General features: G+C 44.7%; 1 protein-coding gene across 1 annotated transcript in view; it reads right to left on the bottom strand.

Annotated features, from left to right (window-relative positions):
* LAS1L (LAS1 like ribosome biogenesis factor) overlaps positions 1-12,416 on the bottom strand; it is a 30,122-nt gene that overhangs the window by 3,349 nt on the left and 14,357 nt on the right. Inside the window, exon 12 of the mRNA XM_074147549.1 lies at positions 11,459-11,600. Within this exon, the coding sequence (XP_074003650.1) occupies positions 11,459-11,600 (142 nt within the window). The remainder of the gene's footprint in view (positions 1-11,458; positions 11,601-12,416) is intronic.

The following is a 12,416-nucleotide window of genomic DNA, read 5'->3' as shown; positions in this document are numbered from 1 at the left end:
AGAGGCCAAACCGTGTGACAAGGGGCAGGGATAAACACAGGAGCAGGGAAAAGAACACAAAATGACTGCTCCAGCAACCTTGTGAGGGCAAGCTTTGCGGGACAGCCAGGCTGCTGCTTTCGGCATAGGGAAGGGCACATTCTCCAATTTTCTGAACCTCCAGAAACGACAACAAAAGCAGAAAAAGAAGTGAAACACAGGAACTGAGATGGGCTCTTGATTGTCTCTCGAGATTGAGTTCATCTTTAAACGGCAAGGGAGGTTGCCAGCCGAAACCTGTTTTCCCCCGTACATAATCAAATTTAGCTACAGATTCATAGGAACTAATTAGTAAGAAGCACAGAGCTCAAACAAGGCAGGCAGAACTCAGGCAGATGTTGAACACCACGGATTAAATGCATCCTAAGATCACCAAGTGCTCCATTCTCACCTGTGGACCTGGTGAATTAGGGCTGCAGCAAGAGGTTCTGCTTCTCCAAAGCCCTTTTTCCAAATTTACACCAAACTCCATGCTCCAGGAAACCCTTCCTGCAGCTCGTTACCTTCATTTGCTTCAAGTTTGTGGAGCCAGAGAGAAAGACAAAGATGCCATGGCTTTCAGAAAGGACGTGTCCCGTTGCCTATGCTGCAGATGCTTCTTCCAAGCATCTAACGGATATTTTCAAAGTAAAGCATCAAATTTTCACAATCTCTCATACCATAGCGGGGTATCCCTACAGCGAGCCCGGCAGAACAGCTCTCTGCAGGCAGAGAAGCTGGAGGGAAGCATCAAATAAGAAATAAATAGCGAACACCCCTTCTGGAATAGCCCTTACAAACCCCTTTTGAAGGGAAAGCAGAAAACCCTCATACCTGCAAGACAGAGGACAAAATTTCTACATGAAAAGTAGCCAAGAAAATCTGCTCCGGGCAAGCCAGAAAACCCTTCTGATGCCACATGGCCCATGGCAAAGGGAGAAGCCACTACATGAGGGCAATGAGAAGAACGAACAAATTGTTGTTGTAACGCTCCTGACGAAACTCGGCTCGTTTCCAGGCGCAGCTACAGGAAGAAATCAGGGTCTGCCCCTTTTTATTTGCGGTAACAAGAGGTTTTCCTCATGTTTCTTTCTGAGCCTTTTCTCCCTGGCCTCCCGCCAGGTGCGATCTGGGTGGCAGAAGCTGTTTGCCCCTTTCACCCACGCGTAGAGATGCAGAAACACGTCTTACTTTTGGGCCTGGTTTGTGCTTTTTCATATTCCACGCAGGTATTTTCTAGTAACACGAGCTGCACGACACGTTACACTGTTCCAAAAACCAGCCAACTGGAAGCAGCACAGGAGGAGAACAAGAAAACCACCTCCTTGGCTTGGGAACATAGAGGAAGCTCTTGCAATCGCTCCTCGCTGCATCTTAAGCCACGTGAAAAGCAATTACTGGGGGCAGAGGGCAAAAGCAACGCTTTCCCCTGGCTTTTTCCAGAGCCTGCGCAAGGAAGCACTGAAATCCATACATCTGGCTTGCAACTTTTTAGTCTGCAATCAATATCCCATCGGTCCTCCCCATCACCAAATCATATTTCAAAATGCAGCCCAGGCACCTTCCTCCAAAGGAACTTAGCGCTACCGATAAGGGAAGGAAGCATTAATCGGGCAATTAGTTAGATCTAGACTGCATCGAATTTGATCCGCCAACGGGAGAGACGGACTTTTCTTTGTCTGACAGATTATTTGCTGCTTGTGACCTGCTTGCTGGAATGGTTTTACTGGCAGGCCTGGAAAGAACAGAGGTGAAAGGACAACAGAATACTCACTAACCTATGAGAACTCTACCATTTCATGAAAATAAAAAGGTATTTAAAGACTTTTTCTTCCCCCAGTCAATCACAGATTAAGAGATTTGCAATTCTGAAGCCAGTAAAGAAATTATCATCCTTTGAAACGAGGAAAAAAAAAAAAAAAAAGAGATGTATCTGTTTCTTTTGTAGGCTGTAAGACTCCAAACACGGTCGGGTGAACAGAAGTTTCACAATGAAATCAAACCCACAACCCAAACACTCCCATATCTGCTCTCCGAGTAGCCAGAACTGGGTGATTAAGACAGCACAACCACAAACAATAAAACCACACACAATAAAACATACGTATTACGAAGCTGTTTTTGCCTAATCCCAGGCCCTTTGGTTAATTTCTATGTCCTCGAATATACTCCTCCTGAAAATGAGCACTAATTAGATTCGACGAGAGAGTCTGACTGTTTCTACAAACACCTCAAATTAGTGTGACAACTAGTTGGTTTTTTGGACAAAAGTGGTTACATGTGGAGGCTTCTTCTCGGTGAGTTTCTAGGTTATCACTAAAACTACTTTCACAACTTATTGCTATTATCAGTTTTCATTGAGGAAGCAGGAAGAGAAACGAGCAGAGATATTTTCATAGAATGACAGAGGTCGGACGAAACCCCTTCGGATTGTCCAGTCCAACCCCCTGCCCGGCTCATCCGGACCAGGCTGCCCAGGCCCACATCCAGCTGGCTTTTGAATGTCTCCAAGGATGGAGACTCCACAAACCTCCAAAGAAAAATAACCCCAAGCTTAACACTAATTGCTTCCATTCAAGGAAGGGACCAGCAGTTCTGTTCTGGGAGCACAACTCAGCTTTTGCAGCGCATCTCACCACCACTCGCTTGAAAAGTCAGTGTTAAATCCGTATTAAATCTGTGAGGGTACAGAAGAGTGGAGGCAAAATCCTGCTGTGGGCTCAAACGAACATGGATGTTTAGAGAATGTTTTGAGTCCAATCTCAGTTTGTTTGCAAGTTTAGGGACAGACAGAGCTTAAGGTCAAACCCAAAACTTTCTTGCTCGATACGAGACAACGCAGGAGAGCTGAGGTAGGTCACACCCCAGCAGAAGTGAAAAGGAGGAACGAACCTTTTTACTCACCAACTCATCCCTATTTTTCTAGTATAAAAATCACCCAGAGTGCCATGCTAATTTCGTGCTTATTTCCTTGAAATAAGCAGTAAGGTTCTAGGTCTTTCAGATTCTGTTGCAACTACTCCATCCCACTCTCCATCCCCACATCTCTGGCAATTACGGAACAGAAGTTTGTCCTGAGAAGTGGTTTGTCAGCTCTCCCTGCTCCCGTTCATGCCTAAATATGAGGAAACCTGCCTCCAGCCGCCATCAATCCATGCTCCTTTCCCCCAGGTTTGCTTTTTCTCCAGTATCAAAAGCAGTTAACAACAATAAATTAAAATTAATACACCTTCTGGATTTGCCAGTGGGGTTTGACTCCTCTTTTTCCTTTCTTTTGGGCCAGAAAAACTCCTTGAAGCGGTACCTTTGTGCCACAAAGCCATGGAGGTCTGAAGAGGAAGAATCGTTTGAAGTGAAGCCTCAGGTTCTTTTGAGGCACGTCCTGGACAAGAAGGTGTTGTAACTTACACAAGAGTCATGTAAAAGCAATTATAAATCTTGTCATTGACATTATTTAAAATGAAGTTTCTTCAAAAATGACAGCAGCAAATTCTGATTAAAGCAAGTTTCAAGACAATTTACAAATTCCTAGAAGCGATTAATTATCTCTATGGCAATATCACCATTCAATATATGCTAAAATGGATTCACATTAAAACATGAAGAAGAGGCATGCAGCAATCTGTGCAGAAGACTATTTCCAAGACAATATGAAAAGAAAAGCAGCCTACAGGGAGTAGAAATTGCTGTGACCTTTGCTATTTTAAGCTTCCAGGATACTGCCTTTCTGCTCTGCTTGTCTCAGCTGCTACCATATTCCACCCAAGAAGTGGCTGAGCTTTGGGGCTGGCAAGACCCCGTTCCTTTACAGATTGCTTTGGTTTTCTCTGCAGTAGGAGTTCAAGAAGCACAAGTAATTCTGTGCTCCACGGAAAAGAGGCAACACACTCTGTGCAGGTCTGCAATGCAGCAGTTCGTGGGGACTCATTCTGCTCCTGTAGCACAACCACGAGGCGCTGCACTGCAGCAGAAATCAGCTCTTATGCCACTTCTTCGGGAACTCAGCTACATCACGTACATCATCGCTTTTCCTCTTATTTCTACGGCGCACGAAGAGAACAGAATGCTGTTGGTAAAAAGTGAACGGTACCCTCACCCTTAACAGCAAGACATTATGGCTCAGGCTTCCCCTTCCTTTTTAAAAGCAAAATATGGTTTCTAAACCAGCCCTTGTAATTGGTTTCACTGATGGCTACTTCCATGGCAACATGAGTGTAAGCCTTTCTGCAAAGCGCCACCACAGAAATTCCACCCTTGCCCCCAGGACAGGCATTGCAGAAAAGATCTAATTCTCTCCAGGGCAATCTCCTGCTTTGCACTATAAAATGAAACAGCAGCTTCCTCCTAACCGTAAAACTGCGAACAATCAATCTACACCAACCACTCTGTCAGGAATTCCTTAATGTCACGTGTTTTTTCATATCCTCGCAAGCACCAACTAACTCAGCATTACCTACAAGAAAAGCACCAAAGAGACTGGAAAAAACCCAGGTCCTTCCAGCTGCCCATTAGCAGATATCAAGAGGAGTGTTTTGACACACGTGAGCAAGAATTTATAATGCAAATTAGGTTTGTCTCTTCCAGGAAGAGAGGAGGTGTGTGCCTTGGCAAACATTTCTGCTCTGGTTACCGGCAGCTTAATTCTCCAGGTCAAGGTAGGGGCCATGGCCAAGTGTGTAGGCAAATACTCTGGCACACAGCATGCTGTTTCCTGGAGATAACCCAACTTATTCCAAGGTTCTTGCTCGTGCTAAGTATTTCCTCGAGGGAGGTGATTCTGCCCCTCTGCTCTGCTCTGGTGAGACACCACCCGGAGTACTGTGTCCAGCTCTGGGGCCCCCAACACGAGAAGGACGTGGACCTGTTTTATTGGGTCCAGAGGAGAACACAAAGATGCTCAGAGGGCTGGAGCACCTCTGCTGTGAGGACAGGTTGAGAGAGTTGGGGTTGTTCAGCCTGGAGGAGGCTCTGGGGAGACCTTATAGCCCTTTCCAGTGCCTAAAGGGGACTACAGGAGAGATGGGGAGGGACTCTTTACAAGGGTATGTAGTGATACGATGAGGGGTAATGGCTTCAAACTGGAAGAGGGGAGATTTAGATTAGATATCAAGAAGAAATTCTTTACTGTGAGGGTGGTGAGATGCTGGAACAGGTTGGATGCCCCATCCCTGGAGGGGTTCAAGGCCAGGCTGGATGGGGCTTTGAGCAACCTGGTCTGGTGGAAGGGGACCCTGCCCAGGGCAGGGGGGTTAGAAATGGATGTTCTTTAAGGTCCTTTCCGACCCGAACTATTCTGTGATTCTACGGTCTTTAGCAAAATTTCCCATTACGGTTACACAAGTATGGTACAGAGCACAAATTCCTGGAAATTTATATACTTCAGTTAAGCCTTGAGCCCAAGAACCCCTCAGAAATCTTTAACTGGCTGACAGGTTTTTCTATCCTATAGCAAAGTATTTGCCCATCCTCTGTGTACACACAGGTTGAGCTCCCATTTCCCCACAGCCACGTCTGTTCTGTGTGACTCACTGCTTCTTTTCACATACCCAGAAGCAAGGATCGCTTAATTCTAATTTGTTGCAAGCAACGGAATCATAAATAAGTCCTAGAGAGTAAAACCTAGAGAACATTACCTGAAGTATGGATAAGTAATAGCTCACCTGTGGAAAAGTCATTAAACAGTGCATTCCAAACAGCTTACAAATAAAGAAAATGGTTCATTTGTAACTATTGGAAGCCGTTTCGGTATCTAATTAGCAGCATAAATACTTTTCCCATTTTGTTTTAAAACTAGAGTGACTCTACGGCTAGGCGTTTTTTTTTTTAAACCTTCATGTTGTAGGTTTTTTTATGACCAAATCTGACTTTCCAATACTTTTTACAGCACAGAGGGGAGAAAAATACCCCTGACAAGTTCGTTATGAGAAAGAGGCCTTTAAAAAAAGCCATGCATATTTCCTAGACTATTAACTTTCAGGGAGAAGGGAGGATGAATACATCCTAGGAGATCTTCCAGAGCGTGCATCATGCTCTTTAGGTCCAGATTTAGCTGCACATCAGCTCCAGTACGTAGAAGTGTTTGCACCAGCTGAGATCAAAGCTCTGAGTTGCCCGTCTCCAACTATGTTCAAAAGCAGAGGCACAAGTAAGGCCAGGAGCAGAGAAGAACAGTGTTCCCAATTACCCTCCCACCTGCCAGCAGTTCGTGAATCAGACACCGGCTGAGCCAAAGGTCAGCCTTGTGTTTAGATGCACTTGTTGATGTGTGGGTGTTTGGTTTGTGTTTGTTTGTTTGTTTTCCCCTCAAGATCCTTTAAAGATGTGTCTTTGCAGACTATTGGAGCAAGAATCTCAAAGCACCGTCATGGACATCCGAATTCCCGGAACCACGGCTCCAGCTTCCATGTTAAGGACACTGTGATGCTTTGCTCTCAAAGCACGGTAAGGAAAGCAAGTTTGGGAAACCCAGAAATCTTACCCATTTTGGACATCTAATGGATTTACAAAAACCCTAACAAGTTTTGTCACCCAAAACTCTTTCCTACTACCCTTAGATGCCCTCCAGATCCAAAGAATTAGATCACATTTATTCTGAAGTCATCGGAGGTGATATTAAGTCAGGGACAGACTGGAAGCTTTACCAAGTCACGATTTAATTATCACACTCAACTCCTGCTTGCTGGTGCTGTAAAACTGCCGAGACTTGGACTGCTTCACATGACTCACCGCAACAACTGCGCGTCACAAAACCAGCTACAAATGTCAAAGTTTGATAAGGAGGAGAAAAAGAACATAACGCTGAAGGTGCAGCAGGACCCAGGCGCACCCAGTTATTGCCAAAAAAGTTCCCAAACTGCTGCTCTTACCACCTAAGGAGTGGAATAAAAGCAGCAAGAACAAAACACTGGTAAAGCACATCAGCTGCAGAAACCGGGCAGCACCATAGCAGTAGTTTCTGCTTGCTGTTTTCTCTCCAAAAATATTCACATTTCTCAGGAATCCAGAAATAGAAAAGCCTGGTGGTTTTTTTTTTTTTTTCCCCTCTTCTGGGGGTCTTTTGCGCTACCTCTCCCTCTATCAAGCTTAGCCTATTAGATAAGAGGAATTTGGCAAGGATGGAGTTTGTATAAGTTTGATCCCTTTCCCACGGAAGGTTGGACCAGATGATCTTTCGAGGTCCTTTCCAGCCTGGCTTATTCGACGATTGTATCACGGTATTTGGAATGGAAGAGGGATGCGCTTACATTCCATGATAATTCAACCAAAATTTTACATTCTTAATTCTATTCTAAATTTAATTTAACAGAGATGTTTCCACACTCAGAGTAAAGCTGTAACTAATCACACTTCACTACTAGCACTAACTTTAACTCCTGCTGACACTAGCAAAGATTTTGTTGATGTCCAAAGCAAAATTATTAGCAATTTATCGCAATTTTATTAGCAATTATAGTGATTGCTAATAATTAGCAATTATTAGTGATTTTTATTAGCAATTTTAGTGATTTTTTTATTAACAAGTGAATTGAGTAATAAGTGCTGTGGATTTTCAGAGAGCAGACTTTAGCATGGCCAAGTTCTAGCTCCTTTATGATATAAAGTTTATATCAAGAGGAATTCCTTTGCTTGTAGAGCAGAGCCTGGAATCATTAGGTGATTTTTTAAATTCCTGTTACTCTAGAAACCACTCCAAGAAATAGACTGGGATAATAGAACACCCGAAGCCCACAATACCCAAGTCAGAAAGGGCACATGCTGCAGCTGGTTTCAAGCAGCAGCTTGCAAACCAGCCAGAGGAGTGAATCACGCTACTCCACACACACTTCATTACAGCCTCCGTAATGATGATTCCAGCTACTGTGCACGGAAAAATCCACTGAGCCAACCAGGATCACAGTAAGAAACCCCCTCCCACCTCTTGTCAGAGCCCGCTGACTAGACACCAAATGGTACTGATTACTGCAGGCAATTAGAATTCTGCTGCAGCTCCTTATTCTTATCAGTGATCCCTCCTACCTAAACATTCAGTCAAACAGCTTTACGTTTAAAGTCTCTGAGATCAAGTATTCTATCATTCGTGATTACAGTGGGAGTGCCGGGGCTCTGCAGACTAGAAGCAGAGCTGCAAATTCCAGGAATTTGCCTTATTCCCAGCATGGAACATGTTGCAAGAAACGTGATTCATGGCTGGCTGACACCAAAGGGCTCCCATGCTGATTCAAAGCGGGTTTTTTGCATCTATATAGATTTACTATTCTTTTTGGGATGATAAGCTATCAGAAGACAAATGGTTACCTGCTCTCTTCAAAGTCTGAAAGGAAATTCATGCAGTGCTCAAAGCATAGGTCCTGTGTCCGATGTCAGTGATTAACATCGTTCAAGAGGACTCAAAAAGGATAACTCATTTAACCTCTCTTTTTATAAAGAGAGGCAGGTTTGATCCTGTCTCTCCAAGTGTTGGAACCGAGGGCTTCATTAAGTCTTTGGACCATCAGAAAGATGAGCAGTATGAAAGGATAGTTTCTTTTTGATTAGCTAACAATATCTGAGATGCTAATTTTACATTTTGATTGGATGAATCAAGCAGAAATGACACCCTCCCAGCAGGCCTGAGCTGACAAAAGAGCAGACTAGTCCTAGGGAGGATGACCAAGGGGATGGAGAAGAATGGAAACCTTGCTCTTTGGAAGGTTTGGAACTGGAAGCTAATCTGAAGACAATTCTGAACACGTGAAAATATGAATAGGTGCAAGAGCACATCTTCCCCGTGCAACACACCAGGCTGCACAACTGTCACTAATTCACGTTTTTTGGAAGCTACTAGATTGCACCCATCAAGTACAGGGAAAGAATCACTGATCAGAAAGTTATCCCATCAAGTGTTAAAGAAAATAACTGCCATTCCTTTATATTCTGAAGGGTTCCTTAGATTAAAATACATATAAAGCAGTCTCCTATTGTGTGTGTGATGAAATTGATTTGACAGCTTACAGCAATCAAGTTCCTTTGACTTCAAAGGGTGAAATAATGGCCCTATTAAAACGTCTTCAATGGGGTGGTTTAACTGGATAAGCTTCATTTAGTACCAGAGATGATCTAACTAGAGCTTTACAGAATGCTACCATTATTTCCATGACAACCTCTATTCCTTTACTGAGGTTAAATTACCACCTGCAGCTCTGAAAAGGTCACTGGGCAACACCATCACACTGTGGCTGAGGATCAGTTCATAGAAACCGAGTTTTCAAGCCTGCTGAGGCTGTGCTAGTAACTTCCAAACCGCTACGCAGCAGTATCTCACAATCCTTGCAGTGGTTTCTTTTAGAAAGAGCAGGAGGAGTGAACACGGGAGGATGACAAGCTGGGCTTCCTCAAAGGATACCATGGAAATCATATTTTTGATTGCCAATTATGACACTGCACGTAACTTTCAGACAGTGCAAATGACCCAAGGAGTTCAAAACAAAAGTACATTCCCAGAAGGGAATGAGAATGGGACCAATTACAAATAGCAGCTCTCAGACTCGATGATGGGAAAAGATGAAGGAGACAAATGCAGAGAGAGGGAAATGTTGAGTATATTCTTTCAGCTTCGAAGGATGACTGTTAGAGCTTCACTGTGATGCTGGTGAGTTGTCACAGCAATACAGGTAGCAATAACTTCTGTCTGACTGTGTCCATCACCAATGTGAGCGTACTGTCAGACTAGAGCAGGAAGATTTTCCTGTTGCGGTGGGAGAGGGCAAGGAAAAGAGTTTGTCTCAGGCTGGATTAACCATCAGACGAGTAACTGGGACTGCAGCGACACACACCTTACTCAGGAAATGTACTATAGTCTCCAATTCAAGCATATAGAATGGTTAGAGTTGGAATGGACCTTAAAGATCATCGAGTTCCAACCCCCCTGGCCATGGGCAGGGACACCTCCACCTGAGCAGGTTGCTCAAAGCCCCATCCAGCCTGGCCTTAAACACTTCCAGGGATGGGGCATCCACAACTTCTCTGGGCAACCTGCTCCAGTGCCTCACCACCCTCACAGTAAAGAATTTCCTCCTAATATCTAGTCTAAATCTCCCCTCTTCCAATTTAAAACCATTACCCCTTGTCCTGTCACTACACTTCCTGACAAAGAGTCCCTCTCCGGCTCTCCTGGAGGCTCCCTTCAGATATTGGAAGGCTGCTATGAGGTCTCCCTGGAGCCTTCTCTTCTCCAGGCTGAACAACCCCAGCTCTCTCAGCCTGTCTTCATAGGAGAGGTGCTCCATCCCTCTGATCATCTTTGTGGCCCTCCGCTGGACCCGTTCCAACAGGTCCGTGTCCTTCCTGTGTTGAGGACTCCAAAGCTGGACACCGTATTCCAGGTGGGGTCTCACAAGCGCAGAGTAGAGGGGTAGAATCACCTCCCGCGACCTGCTGGCCACACTTCTCTTGATGCAGCCCAGGATGCAGTTGGCTTTCCGGGCTGCCAGTGCGCACTGCCGGCTCATGCTGAGCTTCTCATCCACCAACACCCCCAAGTCCTTCTCCTCAGGGCTGCTCTCCAGCCATTCTCCGTCCAACCTGTATTTGTGCCTGGGATTGCCATGTCCCAGGTGCAGGACCGTGCACTTGGCCTGGTTGAACTTCATGCACTTTGCACGAGCCCATCTCTCAAGCCTGTCCAGGTCCCTCTGGATGGCATCCCTTCCCTCCAGCATGTCGAGTTTAGAAAAGAGACACATTTGCAATCACTGATGAGAGACTCTCAGTATATTCACCACCCCAGTCACGTACGGGCAATTCCTTCCTTGGGCCTTAGAAAAGTAACTTGCAGTCAACAACCTCCTGTGGCCACCTTCTCTCCTCAGCTTCAGGCTTTCCCACTAACGCACCTCAAAGTGCTTCAGCAAACCACTGTGCATTTTAGAGGGACTCCTCCTTCCTATACAGGATTAGGCAGTCTGAGAAAACTGACACTGGGGGAGGCTAAAGGACTTCCAAGGCGTCTAGCCCTGAACACTTTATTTGCAAAGGCCGCAGTTGTTCCCATTAAAGTCATTCATCCCAGCAGCATCACCAGGCAGATTCTGAACCAGCTTTCAGTACCTTGTTTTAAAAATTCTGCACTTCCAGACTAGTAACTCTAAGGGATCAGCACACTGTATCTTCCTAACAGCTTCAGACAACTCTGAAAGTTGACAGCACAGTCTGAAGAGCAGACTGTTACTCTATTACACCAGCACTGCAAGGGTCCTTCCACACACACATCACTTGAAAAATCCACGAGAAGCGCAGTCAGTAGATATTAGAGGTAGTTAGTAGTAGATATTTGGGTCAAACTATTGAGTCAAATAGAAGTAAAAAGGAAATCCTTAATTTTTCACATCATGTAGTGCAAGGCACAAAGCGACAAATGCATTTCATGGTTCAGGGGCAAAGTCCTGTCCACACCATTACTCACGTTGTATTGGGAGACTTCCACTCATCTCGCACTGGTTGATCAAGCAGGGACATCATGGAATAATTATCCAACATGAGACCATCAGGGTCATCTGTCTGACCTGGGAGTTTCCCAAGAGGAAAGTCTTTCCATCGTATTTCATCTGGGTAAAAACAATACATAAACAAGAATTTTGAGCTCCCCAGGGAGATTTTCAAAAAACAAGATCTACCCCCCCAAATATTGTCTCACACAACTCAGCCATTCAGCAAAAATGAATAATCTCAGGTACTCAGCAAAAATAAGTCTGAACTATAGTTTTAACTACTTGTATGTCTAACCTTACTTATCTCTTCCAAAGAAAGTCACTGTCGTATGTGAGACAACAGGGACACATCTGGAGTCATGTAACATCACACTGTCTACACAGCGCAGCTCGGCCAAACCACTGTGAGACAATGTCCATTAAAAGAAATCCCCCAGTTTTCTAGAGCAACCCTCTGTGTTTACCTTCCTCTTTTAAGCATCCCCTCATTTGAAATGCACACGTTGATTCACATACGTTACTTTAAAACAATTACTGTGCACAGTTCTGTAAATGGCAAGAGCCATTTGTATACATATGAAGATAAAAGAGCACCTTTGCATCCAGTAGCTCATTCCTACAGTGAGACTGAGCATCAGCTTCTTAAGGACTCGCTGAGATTAGCGGCTGCACAGAGACAGTGACTAAAGAAGAACTGAAGCCACAAAAGTAGAAGAGTATAAGGCTGGGGAAGCCTCATTAACCAGTAAAACAATTCTGGAGAGCCAGGTGGGCTGGGATGAGATGGCAAAGAAAAAGAATATGACAATGTCTTGGAAACTCTGCTGTTTGTTTTTAGGAGCACCTACTGCTGCTTCCTCTCCATGACTTCACATTTGTTAAATCTGGCTTCCAAGGAGGACCAGAAACTGCGCAATGGGAAACCATCCATCA

The sequence above is a fragment of the Numenius arquata genome, chromosome 5 (assembly GCF_964106895.1).
Source record: "Numenius arquata chromosome 5, bNumArq3.hap1.1, whole genome shotgun sequence".
Lineage (NCBI taxonomy): Eukaryota > Metazoa > Chordata > Aves > Charadriiformes > Scolopacidae > Numenius > Numenius arquata.
The sequence above is the reverse complement of the archived record's forward strand: the minus strand, read 5'-3'. Positions and strand labels throughout refer to the sequence as shown.